This window comes from Chroicocephalus ridibundus, chromosome 8 (genome assembly GCF_963924245.1).
Source record: "Chroicocephalus ridibundus chromosome 8, bChrRid1.1, whole genome shotgun sequence".
In the NCBI taxonomy this organism is placed as follows: Eukaryota; Metazoa; Chordata; class Aves; order Charadriiformes; family Laridae; genus Chroicocephalus; species Chroicocephalus ridibundus.
Window position 1 is genome coordinate 51050749 of NC_086291.1, and position 15004 is coordinate 51065752.

The following is a 15004-nucleotide window of genomic DNA, read 5'->3' on the forward strand; positions in this document are numbered from 1 at the left end:
GAAGCCGTCACAAGAGGCAGGTCAAGGTCTGACAGCTTTGCTTTTGACAGCCCTAAGCTCAGGGTGGGCAGTAACTGGGTGAGGGTTATCTCTGACGAGGGTCCGGGCAAGGTTTCAGTCTGGGCTAGATGCAGTAACCACCTCCATCTCTCTGCGTTTACTCTGAAGGAACAAAGCAATGTGGCAGCTTTGTTTTCAGTTTTCATCCACTTAACTCTTACTTTCCGCACAGTCCTTCTTCCTCACAGAGCAGGAACTGGAAAAGGGAGAAATACTGAAGTGATTCAATAACGCGATTTTTAAGTTCACGTTCACGCAGCTACAGCAGTCACGAGGAGAGATACCACATCTGCCAGCGTCCCTTCCCCTGGAGTTCAGGTACAGCTGCCAATCCTCCCACTGCTGCCTTCCCCTCCCCATACGCATTGTAACTCCAGAAAAACTGATATTCAGATTAAACAGACCAACAGAGAGTTATTCATTCAGTTGTTTTTCGGTGAATAGTTCTGAAAATACCCGTATGTAAAGATACAGATAGCAAGACAAACACACGTCATCTCCAGTAACAAAAGACCAAATCTGTTTCACATCCATCTGTCTTCAGGCAAGGCATCGTCATACGCTGCGTTAAACCAGATGTGTCTTTACTAACCTCTTGGATTGTTCTGGTAAACTACTTCTTGTAATGATTACATTTCACAGCCGCCTGCTATTAACTTTTGTGAAGTAACACCTTTCAGAGACACCAAGGACTTTGTCCTTCATTGGAAAGAAAGCTGGCAGTACATTCTTACTTCAAACACTGTAAAAAATTGTTTTCTCTGAATTTAAGGATATTATCCATCAGTAATGGGCAGCTGAGGATAGGGCAGATGTGACAATTCTGTCACTCTCTCTACTGTGTATTTAGGGAGAGAAAGGGATGTAATTGCACACAGTTAGAGACAATTGTTGTAATTAAAGGGGAAAAAAAATCACTAGCTTTTTCTTCTTAAACATTCATTCAGTTCACATTTCAGCAGGCAATAAAACAGCCCTAGAGATGATGCTTCTCACGTGATCCCAGGCTGCTGGTGCCCACCCCCTCTGACAGGGTAAAGATACTGCAGCTGGACCTCAAGGGCAGCCAGTCAGGGGCAGTGAAATGGAAAAACAGAACCCAAGGTCTAATTAGACCATTTATAACTAAATGAGGATGTCCCGACAGAGACAGCCATAAAACTTCGTGCTGTGAAATACAGCAAGGCCTGGAGGAGTAATACTGTCATCTAGCATAAAGCTCATCTCGGTGAGGCTACAGCCTACCGTGACCCCAGTCCTTCAGTACCTTAAATTCATCAGTTCTGGCAGGAACAGGGTTGTAAGGGCAGTTCGCATTCAGTCCTCACAGACTGGGCAGAGGCTAGGATGCATTACTGCTTCTTTTGACATGTTTTAAGTAGTGCTTGGTTTTTATTTACATCACTTCAATAATTATAAAGCTGTAGGAATCAACATTGCCTGCCTATGTGCACATTACCTTCTGATCCCTAACGAGAGTCAGAATTGCAAACTCCCAGTGATGGGACAGAACTTGAACTGTCTTTTGAGAATCTTAAATATGATTGAGTTAAAAAGGCACTGAGTATCTGTATCTGGGCTTCACAGCGTCCGTCTTCACCATTTGATGTTAAATCCAGTGTTTGTTTTCTCCACTGCGTGGTACTCTGTATGCAAAGCTTTCGCAGCCTTTTCTGACTCCGCGCCACCCAGCCACCGCTCGTAGAGTTCATTTACAGTCCGGTTCTTCTCTGGAATTTCAGTCTTAAGAGACTCATACAACCTCTCAACTTGCTGAAGCTGGTCCTTGCTGGATTCACCATCTAGTTTGATCTGACCACCTCCATTTAAACAGCCTATGTGCAACAAAGTGAGAAAATGTCACTGAGTTTAGAAAGCACCTCAGCTTTATCAGAAAAAAAAACCCAACCCCAACTATAGCTAATTTACTCTGCACCTGCAAACAGTTACAGAAATGAAAACACCATTATAATTGTGGTTTACTCCCCAGTTATCTAACCCCAGCAGGGCGGGCTGCAGCCCTGGAGCGGAGATCATTGGCCTGGTGTGTCCCAGTGCTGCTCCAGCCTGCAGCCAGCTGCGAGCGAGGGCTGCCAAGGCAGGCTGGGACGTGCCGGGGAGACGGAGACAAGACGAAGCAGGGAGCTCTGGCTCTCATCCTGTGCCTCCAGAAAAGGGCCAGAAGGCCATCCAGGTGAGAGCAGCCTTGGAGTCTCAACTGAAGGTAGGATAAACATCTCTGGGACAGGTTCTGGGTTTGCTGTTGGGGCAGAGGAGCACTATGAGTCGAGCTACGCAGCCTGTGGTGGCCCTAAGCCGGGGGTATCCTGGTGCTGAGCGGCCCCTCGGGGACAGAGCAGTTGCTGAGAGTGCCGAGAGTGGCAGCTCGGCATCGCTTCAGGCTGGGGCCAAGCTGCCCGTGTGTTCTGCTTGCAGAGTCAGAGAGAAGCAGGAGGCAGAAAAAGGAGGGCTTGGACAAAGTGGAAAAGGGAATCAAATAGGTGGAAAGAGACTTTCTTCGCCAGCCATAGCAAGCGTTCTCTGCAAGTGTAACAGTCAATTTTGTGCAATTTTAGAGGAAGAGTCTCCTCATGTACCAAAGCGCTCAGAAAACCAGGTGAAACTCCTTGAAAGCACTAATTATGCCAATTTTGTGCAACGGAATTTAACTGTAATTACTTAAATCCTGAAGAATTCCTAGCTTCTAGGTAGGAGAACATACACACAAACAACTTTGACATTCTGATGCTGTGACTATCACATCTCAGGAGTCTGAAGGCTTTGCCACAATATTCAGCATGTGAGGAACTGCCTATTGTCCTTCTATTTTAGGTATGATTTCCTATAGCTTCTTACAGTTAGGGAATGTAACAGTGAAATCCCTGTGCAGTCTTACCTGATGGGCAGGCCATGACTTCAACATAGTGATAGGGCGATTTCCCTCGCTTCAGCTTTTGCACCAAGTTCTGTATGTTTCGAAACCCGTACGCCAAAGCAAACTGGAGCAGGATTACTCCATCCTTCTCCAGTGTCACCTCCTGGAAGTCCTTGTTTCTGAGGAACAAGAGCAGAGAAAACGTCTCATCCAAGTTAACTTCTATTTTAAACTTCAAGGAGCCCTGTGCTAAAACAAAGTTCTTTGTGAAATCTTATTTGAGAAAGCTGTCCTAGTTCTTTGCCACCCAAACAAAACAGATGAAGGAACTGATCCTTTTCCAGTCTTGTTTGAGGACCTGCCACCTGAACTGAGTTTGCTGAAGAACACCTGTGGTGAATAAATCCTTAAAAGGATTTAGGCTCTAAATGGAGCCTAAACAAAAGTTTCATTGTGATAGATAGGCCTTCTGAGTTGGCTTCAGCCAACTTATACATTAGTGAGGCCACTGAGGAAACTTTGACATTGTAGTGGGTCGTAAAACCCGGGAACAAACCAGTATTGAAGGCTTCCAGACTCCTAAGGTTAGTGGAAATAGCTGTTCCAGATCAAAGAGTAAATAATTTGATTTTTATCAAGTATTTCATATTGAGACTCAGGGGGACTGTTTCTTCTGCTTCCTAGACCAGAGAATCCTAAACATAAATATTGCTAATCAGGGATATAATTCATTAAAAATGGTACCTTAATATTATAACTGGGAAACTAGAAGGAACCTCAGCTGAATGAGCCTCTATGCCCAAACTAAAATGACTTGCTGTCTTTAAAACAGAGCCCCAAAGCCCTGACACAAGATTTTCTGTTCTCTGATAGCTAGATTAGTAACAAATCTACTTTATTGGCCCGATTGCAGGTGAGGAAGCCCAGACCCAGGCAAGCTCTGTCTTCTAAATTAACTCTAAAAATTGTCTGCAACTTGATACTGGGAAAATCCATCAGGCCAGAATGAAGTGTGTGGGTGGTGAAGGGGCTAGAAGTCTCCAAGGGGAAGGCTGCATGGAGTGCTGGCTGATTTATTGCCCAGCAACTGTGGGCGTGAGAAGCCAGTTCCCATGCCTTGAAGTAAAATGTTTAGCCTTGCAAAGAAAGTTTCAGCCCATCAGCAAGATAACAGCACAAAGGGAATCGCAATAAAAGTAGCGCTTTCTGTAGGACTTTGAACTTCTTACTTTAAAGGTTTGTACTGAATTGTATCCACTTGAATTCCAAAGAGCTCCTTGGCTGCATACTTGTATATGTGCTCCAAGTAGCCACCAGAACCACCTCCAGAGTGGCCCGTGAGCTCCCCTTCTGCAGCACTACTAAACCTGGGGGAAAGGAAGAAATAAGCAGTTTTAGGGGAATCTTTGATAAAACAGAACAGCCAGCACAAACGCAAAGCTCCGGGGGACTGAAAAGCAACATATCACACCACAGACCTGCTCCCTTTGAGCTCCAGGCTCTTCCCTTTCTCCTGGGAACCAACTATTTATAGCCTCAGAGCCCAGCAGATTTAACCCTGTGCTGCCCAGCATCCTTGGGGTCAAGCTCAGTGGAAATACTGTCACATGCCACAAGGCCTGACCCAGGCACTGCCAACTGTCTGGGAATGTTTGTGTTAGAGCCATTACCTGACGTGTGTATTTCGTTAGCTTTCTGTTTAATACCTCTGCAAACATCCCGGGTTACACTTAGAAATGGGAGGAGGGAAATAATGAAGCATTGGTGGTACGGGTCTGTGCAATCTCTGCTTCTCCTGGGGAACACAACCTAGCAGAAGTCCTGTCTTGGTCAAGAGACATCTCATCAGTGCTAAAGCTTTCCTGCAACATCAACAAAAGCAGAATTCATTCTTGAAAGCTCTGGTTCTGTGTTACGAGCCATTCTTTGAAACCAGCTACTCTTCATGTGGTTGCTGGGACATGAGAGGATGCTTCTGGGAGGTATCAGTGGGATGATCACAAGCACAGAGAGATGAAATCCGTTTGCTGTGGCATCATGTGCTTAAAGTTAAGTGAAAAAAGGTGAGCAAACCTAACCATGCCAGGACATTTGCTCCATACACGGCTGTCCTTAACAGGATCCTGGTTTAAGTTCAACACATTTTTGGTGTTGAACAACGACGTTAACATAAATTCTGTAACTCCAGTTCTGCACAAATAATTCCATCTCTCTGACATGCCAAAACACAACCAACTATTCAGAGGTCAAGCTGTTTCTCGAGAATAGCTCACCAGATGGAAGCCACAACAATAGCTTTTGTTATGAGAGAATAACAAGATGAGGGATCTGCTTAGGAGCGCTCATCAGGCAGTGACACTTGCATTCTCCTGCTAACAGCTGCAGAAGGGAAAACACTTGAATTCCGGCCAAGCAGTTTCAAGTCAAATTGAAGATGTTGCCTCTCGCAGATAAAATCTTAGGCTTTGCAAGAACTGCAGAAGGCAACACTTTAGCCTGCAATCACCCTCAGAAACTATTTTTAATTTGATCTTGTTTACAGGAACTGAGCTTCATTAACAAAACGTTTCAGTGTGTCTGGCCTCACGTACTGCTACTCTCTTAAAACAAGGCTGCCAGTAAGCTCCAGTGCTGGCCTGGAGCAAACGGTTATACCAGCAAAAGTCCTGGGATTTCTGGCACTTCACCTCATTCTTGCTGCCAAATGTAATAACCTCTTAATGGGCTTTTCCACGTGCTGGAGGATAAAGCAGAACAACAGCCATTGGACTGCTGATGTGAAAGCTCCAAGTTCTGAGGAATACGTGCTGTTTGTAACCAGTCAATTTACTGAGTATGTTAAAGTGAGCAAAAGGTTATAGAGGCGCTTTATCACCACAGGCATGAGGCCTGGCGCTCAGAATGTACTCCTAAGAAGTTGGCCAGAGATTTTTATCAAGTAATTAGACATTCGGTTCTATGTTATAACTGACACTTCCATAATGTCATTTCCTAAGGGAACCCAAACACTTCAGAATATTTTTTTCTCTTCAATTTTCTGGTAGCGATATAACAAAAAAGCAGGTAAAACAGAAGTACCTGTTTACACAGGCAACTTTTGAAGTTGTACTTTTGGGACTCACTCATGCAGACATTTATTACAGCTGAGAATACTTTTCCTTTTTGAAGCGAAAGCAATCCGCGCATATGCTATGTCAGAAAAAGACACTTAATCCTGGAAAAAGTGGGCACAAATAGACCTGTGCTAGCAAAAGCATTATGTGAAACCTACACCTACTGATCCACTGAAATGTAGTAGAAGGAAACCAAGGCTCTGGGCATGCACATTATTTTAAATCACTTTTTTAAATGAAGTATCCCTTAAATGAAATGGAATGAATAGCAACAGACCATCTCTACATCCCTTTTTCCTTCTTTTCAGAAGCACAGGAGCGACCATTGTTTATAACAATTAAAACTAATCTGGGAAAGAGGCCTCGTGTAAAGATACTTCCCTTCACACCCTGTCAACATACACGTGCTGACTGGACAATTCTTGAGCAAAGGCTGCCAACAGCACTTAGTTGTACTAGAGAAACTTGAAGCCTATTTAGAAATAAACCAAATTTCAAAACAAGAGTATCACATCTGCGAGGGGTACAACTGAAAACAGACTAGTGTCGCATTCTACTCATGTGCTAGATGCTTCGTATTTGGGGTATCAAAATCTCTCATAAAAACTTAAGGTACCTGAGCTGTAAATTTTTGAACCATGTGCTTCATTATCTTTTATAATTCTTTGAGGTTGCCAGACATGTAGCCTTTCTGTTTATTAATGTGCAAAGTGCTACAAAGACATTTCTTTTAAACTGAAGCAAAGAACACTACGTTTTAGCATTCAGAGAGGAACCACCGCTGCATGTCAATTTAGATGAGTAAAATGTGACTTTAATGTTTCCATAGTCGCTTAGATCTGTTCAGTTGTCACTTAACCAGATGTTACTCTTCAGTTGAAGCAACTAAAGCCTCATCTGGTTTGCACGTGTTTTAGATCTCATTTTTTTTTTACAAATAAAGACTCCTACAGATTAGCTGAGTGACCTAAATATTTCTTATTTATGCTTTAATTCTGGAATCCTTACGGTAGCTCTGATAACTAGGAACAGAGACAAGCAAACTGAGCACAGTGCAATAACGGGCTTTGTTTTAGCGAACTCTTCTACCACTGATCTAGATTCTCTCACTTTTCAAAGTTTGCAGGTAGATTTTTGTGGGATTCCACCAGCTATACTGAGAGTAACAGTAACTGAAGTAAATGACTGTCATGCAATTTGTACTTCTCTGCACAATTATTTTGCCATTATACTCTTACTGAGCTAATTCTAGCAATCCTACTGATTTACAGTGAGAGCTGCTAACCCTTGGACCACTAAAATCTAGAACAAATAGCGACAGGTTCTCCAAAAGTGGAAATTCATCGTATTCTGTAGATTAACTATTTTAATGCACAATTGGACTGATTCAAGTGACAGAAGAAAACAAATCAAATGCAAACACAGGCAGCTTTGTGTAGAACAGTAGTGGAAAGGCAAATTGTGTTGAAGAACTCTATAAATACTGGATGAGGAAGAACATGACTGAAGATGCAAATGAGATTTTGTTCTTACATGGCATCCAAAGGAGCAGGATCTACATCTGATAGAGATACTCCTTCTTGTTCCAACAACTTTAGCACTTCTCCTAAGACAGAACCCAGAGATATAAAAAGTTCTTATTTTGGAGATAAATGAAAACAAAATCCACCAGTTGCATCTGCAATCTTTAACACGACATGATTTGCATTATCGTAATTATACAGCAATATCCATACGCTATGTCCTCTATCAGAGACAAAGGGTTATTAAAACTAGCAAACGCCTTGCTCTGAGGCTTCCAGAAATTATCTGGACTACCTCCGGCTCTGCTTACCTGTGGTGATTACACAGTCCACATCACGAGTTTGGTACTCTTGGCTGAAAAAGTCTGGCCTTGAAGCCTCCAGCTTTTTGTCATAACAGGGCATCACTGTTACATGGTATATCTGGTCAGGTGTTAAGTGCTGGAAGAAAGACAAAGCTGTGCAGCTGGATTGGCCAATATCAAACCTATCTTGAGGGAGATGTTTTCTAGGTACAAATGAGAATCATGAAACTAATGCCACCATGCCTCTGGAAATACTACCCACTATTACTGAATACTTATTTTTATTTTTGTGTGTATATATATACATACACACACCTTTATATACACGCTAAATTACTTCTCTCATAGAACCCAATTTTAGTTTGTAGCAAGTCTCAGCAGTATGGTCTTTTACAGGTTTCCCCCCACCTCCTTTTGCTAGCGCAGATGATCCAGACAAAGTCAGTCAGTGAAATGAATTCCCAACTACGCAGTTAGAGAATACGCTTCCTCCACGCTACTAATTCCCAGCCGTTGATGTGGAGTCAGACAAAAACCTCATGACCATCCAAGAAATAAGCACAGGCCAAGGAAATAAGTCATTGACTCAAGGCCATTGTTTCAGTATCTTGTGCCAAATATTCTTAGTAGCTGCCAATATTTGTAACAAGTATGCAGATGTCAGCATTTACTTAATGCAAGTGTTAAACCACTGCTCGTTAATGGACAATAAATCATGCAATCAGAAGTGGTGCTTAAGTTTCTTACTGGACAAATCTAGGCTATTAGTATAACCCTAGTCTTTAAATATCAAATTTACATTTGGAAAGTTTCCAAAGGTTAAAGACTGAGAACAGAACTAAGTCAAACTGAAACAGAACATTAAGTTGGGAACAAGCAAGTAATTTTTAGACAAGACATGATCTGCACGTATGCACTGACTGCAGTTTTGTCTTTGGATAACTTATTTTAAGTTATTCACCAACTTTAAACAACACGAAAATACCACACACAGGCAAGATGGGAGCACAGACACAGAAAACTGAGTTTCTCTAGCCTTCCCAAATAACATGCAGAGGTTGGTGTTACTGCCTTAGTTGATAACTTTTCATTAGATAAAATAGAAGTGAGAACGATGCTGCCTTTGCTGGCTTCTGCAAGATAATTTTTACCTTTAAACTCTAATGTGTAACATGTAACAAAAAAAAAAAAATCGGCTTAAAGCGTTTGATTTTAGCAATTTGCCATGAAGCACAGTATTGTCAGACCCCTACCTGCTGTTCTGCAAAATGGCCCTTGATCAAGGAGCCCATGACCTGCTGTGGAGACTTGGTGGTACTGATATAAGGAATGATGAAACTGCCATGGGTTTTCTCTGCGTAGCAAATCCAACCTGGTAAGAGTGTAATTAGCAAATTAAATTAAAAAAATAACAAGCAGCCCAACAACTCTGCCCACCCTGCCATCGACCCCAGGCTCAGTACCCATTAATAACCATTTTCAGCATCGCTTCAGCACAAAAAACAAAGGACATGTAACTTTAGAGATCATTAGATAACTGTATAGATCATTGCTGTTATTAACACCAAGATCTCTTTGCATTGTGAAGAGAGTAATCCTCTAAGTTAATTTATCCATTTAAACTTTTCTGATGAGCTTTTTGATTTTTTTTTTTTGTTCTAGTGTACTATTCGTATGCCGTTTCATTATTTCCATAACCAACTTAATACCGTACCTGGACAGGCAGAAGCTAGCATTGGCAAAGCCTTTTTGTCTTCAGATTGCTTTCGAAAGCGTTTTACAAACTCTTGTTGGCTCTCCAATAGGCTGAAGTTTCTTGAAAAAGTTGTATCAAAAACATAGTGCACACCTAGGCAGTACAGCATCCATGTTAAAATTCACAAGAAAGACATGGCAAACGACAAGAAAAAGCCTCCAGTCAAACAGGAGCCAAGCTTATTTATGTCTTATTTACAGGTATCAGCTTCTGCAGTTAAGAGTGAACCTTTTTCCTTAGCACGTCAGCACAGTAAGACGAGCAAAAGTGACAGGAGGACCGCAAATATAAACTTTAAAGTTCCTTCCTTCCATCACTCCAAGTTTATTATGCAACTGAAGTTGTAGACAGTTAGCATTTTAGCTAATGGCAATTACGAAACATTATGAGTCCATGGGGAGGTTAAATCACATCAACCTTGTCCACTCATAACAGTTATGCTTAACGTATATCCCAGCCGTCCCCTCTGTGATTAACAGAACGCAATACCACTTGCCTAAACTCTTTAGGAACGCAGTCAGCTTCTTTGCTGTTTCCAGAACACCCATTTTACATCTTGCAGCTAGTGAAGCTCTGGATTGTGGTGAAACAGAAACCACCACCAATTTCTGCTCATTGGGAGCGGCAGTCTTTGAAAAAACCAAACAAACAACAACATTGTTCAGGCAATATTAATACGGCACGTGCAGAACTTTCAGCACGTTAGAACATCAGAAAGTATCTCCCAGCTTAACTCTGAAGTCGGTAAATTACCACGTTAAAGGTCTTTTACAAACCCATGATTACTTTTTAAAAATTGGAAAAAACACAACAGTGCACTGAGAATGTCCTCAGATCCTTCAGATCTTTGAAAGTAATTTTTACGTGCGCTGTTTCCACGCATGCATCTGCAGATACATCATACCAATCTATTAAAACTTCCAAACTCTGCAGCCTACCTGGCCATGGCTTGTCACCTACCTTGTTAAAATTCAGCATTTTGCAGAGCTCTTCATGGCTCTGTTGAGTGATTAACACACTCTCTGCTGATGTAATGCAGCCACTACAAGCTAAACAGTCGTTCAGAGTAATTTTAGCCTTTTCCAGTTTTTGTGCTCCTCCATCCTATAAGGAAACAGATTAGACTCAGTTCTGATCACAGTGTAGAATTAGGTAGCAGTTTTCCCACCTTTACTATGTTTTGTAACGAAGATGTTGCCCTTTTTATGGCCTCTGTTTATCATTAAAAAAAAGTGTATTCTATTTTTAGTATGATGAGGAGGAAGACTAGTATCTTTGAAGCCTGCTGCTTTTAATGGGATTATTTGGCACACAGATGCAAATATGCTGAGGAACTTCAGGAAAATTTTAGCAAGACCAAGAGCATAACTTTCATCAAATACAGAACAGTTGCTTAGGCCCCAATTATTTGTGCTATCACACAAACGTGTGGACTACCATTGCTCCGAAACACTGAAATTATACTATCCCAGAAGCAAATAGGGTCTGTCTTGCTCACTTTTTCAACTTGTGGGTGGCTGATACGCTACAGATTGCAGATGCTATTTCAGCCACAAAACTGTAGAGCACAGAGGTCCTAAGCCTTTAAGCACCAACCTCCAGTGTGCACTGAGTGTTACCCTGGAGAAAGCCGGCCAGCTTTGTCACCTCTGTCAGACGCTGGTCGTGTTATTGAATAGTACTGGAGCTGTTTCTTCACAGGAACTTGAATTTCACTCCTTCTAAATAGATTGTGTAACCAGGCTACAAGCTCGCTAACAATTGATACTGAGCGTTCTGCAATCCTTCTGCGTGCAAAACTCACATGGATGCTAATGGGAAAACTGTATGGCAGCGTATCAAAGACAGTGTGTGGCTTGCTGCTGGAAGGAAATATTTTTCACGATATTTGACCTGGATAAGTCAGTTTTCCCATGAGACTCTCCTCTTAAATGTCACCTCTCAATGAAGTCAGAAACAGACTGAGCAATTAGGTAGCATTAAATTAAAATTTTAAAATAAGAAACCAGACTCCTTTGGAAGTGCTGTATCCCCCTTTTTGAAGTCAAAAGGTCATCATCTGCCTAAAGTTAAAAGTACCATTTCTAGATGAATTCCCAGCTTGATTAACTAAGAAATGCTAACCTTTTCTGCGTAAACAGGAAAATTGTTCTACAAAACTTGGCATTAATTTTGGAAGTGGGAGGCTTATGAATTCTGTAGTCTATTTAACAAATACTTTGAAATATTATTAAAAAAATCAGAGCAAAATTTAAGAGTATCTAATTGAATCTCTTTGTGAGCGCTCTGCTGTATGACATAGTGCATTAAGAAAAGACATTGTCGCAAATTATCTAGGATTTGCTAATACTTAAGTACTGGCAGCAAAACAGACTTCTCAGATTATCTGCTCTTATCCAGAAAATCATCACTAGTTAATGTCAGTGTTTCAGAGCATAAGAGACTGACATAAAATTGGAATTACTGCTTATAAAACTGAGCAATTAAAAAGTTGGACTTTGGAAAAAAGATACGAGAATCCTGACAGCAATAGCGACACTTTTCTAACATCTTGGTCCTCTGAAGCATTAAATAGCTGTAGACTATTCAAATACTTAACAATATACTCATGTCTTCTGGATATTTTACACAAGAATGAAGAAAAATCACACATACCTGATTGATCTGAAAATAGCTTCCATCTGCTTCAATTCTGATCTTAGCTGCTGCTTTTCCAGGCTTTTTTTCCACTTTTACAGGTTTGATACATTCCTGATAGAGAAATGAAGCCGGAAAGTGAGAAGATGTGTGGAAGAGGTAAATATAACATAAATTAGAATGATCAAACCCAAACACTAGTTCTATAGTGAATGCCGATTACTGTCCCTTAAGCTATGCTGGATTTACTTACAGCATCTATAACCACCAAGGGAAAACGTAAAAGCAAAAACTTCTTACCCCTTTTTTACAGAAGGAACACTTTTCCAGCATCATACCAAGAACAGAAGACAATTTTGATATTCTTTCTGAAGAACACAGCTATGTTTTACGGAGCCCTGAAAGGAACAGAGGTTTGCCTGCGCAGTCCTCCTCTCTAAAATCTTATGGTTGATCCTGCATTCTTCATCGCAAATTTTAACTGATGGAGGCGTGGTCACTGCAGTCAACATGTGGCTCGTGCCAATGAAGTTTCATTTAATGTCGAAAGGACTCTGACGACCTCAGATGGACTGCTTCCAGTTTTCTGTATTGTTCTGTGATGAAGTCTCAAGGGTGTTTTTGCATTTTGTGGGATTTTTATTGTTTAGGCACCTTATGACTCCTTGTCCTACTTCGGCAGCTACGGTTCTCTTTGCCTTTTACCATTCTTCCTCTGCAAACATTTTCAGTTTGCCCCCCACCCTCAAATTAATCCAGCTTTACTACATTTTGCAAGATTCAGAGACTAGCAGGAACAACTCATTATGATTCTTCAGTTATGCTCACTGAATAAAACCATGATCTCTACTTGAAACAGAAAAGCAGATCATACTATTTACATGAAAACTTCACTAGGAAACTGCAAGGAGAGTTAATGGGAGTTGCTATGCCCCATTCCACTGATCTCATCAGGTAAGTTTTTCTGCTGTATGTGTCAGCAAGTAAGTCCAGGATTACTATTTTGTACTTTTGCTAGTGCTTCCAGACTTCTAAAGGAATAGTCTTGACCCGTCCTTGCTGCTCACTCTCACCTCTCTGCCATGCCGGCATAAGCATCTGTGCAGATCAGTAGTGTGCAAGGGAGCTTGTTTAGGTTCAAGCTTTCTTTTGGGGGGCTCTACATTAAGATTTAATAGGGCAGTTTCCAGATCGGGCTGGGAATGACTGACTGGCTGCTGGGCCAAGATTTCTCTCTTCAGCTGCTTACAGAGGCTTGCACCGATCAGCTGCCCTCTCCGTTCTCTGCACACTGGCTGGAGAAGACAGCGAGGGATCTCCGTGGTTTTTTCCTTTTACCATTTTATTTAACAGCACCCGAAGGACAGCTGAAAGGGCCGGCCTCGGACCCTTTGCCCCCGTGCTGTGCCGCCTCCCTCACGCTGCCAGGCCCTGTCCAGGCCGAGAGCCGCTGTCCCGGCCTGGGGCTGTCACCCACCTCCCCTCAGCGCCATCTCCTCACCCTCCCCAGGCGGCGCTGGGGGGGCGGGAGCAGTCCCGGGCCACCCCTTACAGAGCCGCGCCCTGTCCCCCACCGCCCCCGGCCCTGACCCTGGCAGCCCCGGGCCCGCACCCACCTGGGAGGGCCCGATATAATCGTCCAGGTCCGTCAGCTGCAGCACCCCGCTGAAGGGAGACGCCATCGCAGCCGCGCCGCCGCCGAGCGCGGCAGCCAGCGGGGGGAGGCAGGGGCTGCCACACTGTCGTAAAAGGGGAAAGGCCACACTGCCGGAAAGTAAGGCGGCGTGAGTGCGCGTGCGCGGAGCGGGCTGCGAGGGAGGGGGTGGCCATGATGGCGGGCGAGGTGGCTGAGGCAGGGTGCTCCGCCGGCAGGCTGTGTATAGGGTATTTGTTGATTTATAGGCCACGGTGGGAAGTGTATTAGACTGAGGTAAGCTGTAGGCGCTATAGAGAGGGAGGTATCCCGGCCCTTGGCCTCATAAACAGTGTGAGACCTGTGCTGGGCATCTTGTTCTTGGAGAGAGTAGGTCCTCAGAGCCCTTGAGCGTGTGGGGGTGGCCTAGATACCCATCACCCTTCTTGGGACTGCTCTCTCACAAGGGTGGCAGCTGGTGAGGTTCCTGCCTGTGTGGCAGAAGGATTTAAAGCTGTAAATCGTGAGCAGCTGCTGTGTTCATGCGGATGCATGATGTTTTGTGTGTTAGAGGTTCAAAAGCTCAGAAATGATTAGTTCTTGGGAAGAAACAATTTTATTGACATGAGAACCAGTGGAGGAAGTGGTGTAACAATTTTTCAAGGTTGCTGGTAAGGCTGTAGTGGTGTCTAGTTGAGAACTTGGCACCTTGATTGCAGACCCTGCTTGGAGATTTCCCTATGTCAGCAGTGTTTCAAGGAAAGCCTTGCAAATTTGGGCTCTTACAAAGTGCAACCTAATGTATATTAACAGGAGCTTTATTTAACAACAACAAAAAAAAATCTTTGCAGTGCCTTTAGAAGTACCCTGATGGAAAGTGCGAAGTGCAGTGTGCCGTTAATAAGCAGAGCTGTATGATAGTTTTTTCCAGGCATACCTGTAGGCAGAATGTAAGGAGAAACTGGTAGTGTCTGGGGCCTGATGCTGAAACTGCTGTTGGGTTTTGTCCTTGCAGCTTCAAGAGCTCTGTTTAAGGTGTGGAGACGGGGCTCTGGGCAACGTACTTTACCAACAAATGCACCAGACTCTGCAGATTTCTAGA

General features: G+C 42.9%; 1 protein-coding gene across 2 annotated transcripts; it reads right to left on the reverse strand.

Moving 5' to 3' along the window:
• Positions 1–34: 34 nt before the first annotated feature.
• Positions 35–14008, reverse strand: CIAO3 (cytosolic iron-sulfur assembly component 3). Of its 2 annotated transcripts, none has more exons than XM_063343193.1 (11): positions 13886–14008; positions 12288–12383; positions 10593–10736; positions 10129–10261; positions 9591–9725; positions 9130–9248; positions 7883–8012; positions 7582–7654; positions 4165–4302; positions 2957–3114; positions 35–1895 (listed from the first exon to the last, which is right to left on the reverse strand). In XM_063343193.1, exons 1-11 carry the CDS (start codon positions 13949–13951, stop codon positions 1657–1659), a joined length of 1431 nt encoding a protein of 476 aa, XP_063199263.1. In that variant the 5' UTR covers positions 13952–14008; the 3' UTR covers positions 35–1656. The 2 variants fall into 2 exon arrangements, with proteins under 2 accessions (XP_063199263.1, XP_063199265.1); XM_063343195.1 differs by lacking the exon at positions 13886–14008 and adding an exon at positions 12570–13335.
• Positions 14009–15004: the final 996 nt, after the last annotated feature.

Coding starts and splice junctions, on each gene's coding strand:
- CIAO3 (XM_063343193.1), bottom strand. CDS start 13,951: ATGGCGTCTCCCTTCAGCGGGGTGCTGCAGCTGACGGACCTGGACGAT. Junction 9,726..10,128: donor TGCGTTCCTAAAGAGTTTAG/GCAAGTGGTATT, acceptor TGTACTGCCTAG/GTGTGCACTATGTTTTTGAT. Junction 4,303..7,581: donor CCTGCTCCTTTGGATGCCAT/GTAAGAACAAAA, acceptor CCTTTCCCCCAG/GTTTAGTAGTGCTGCAGAAG.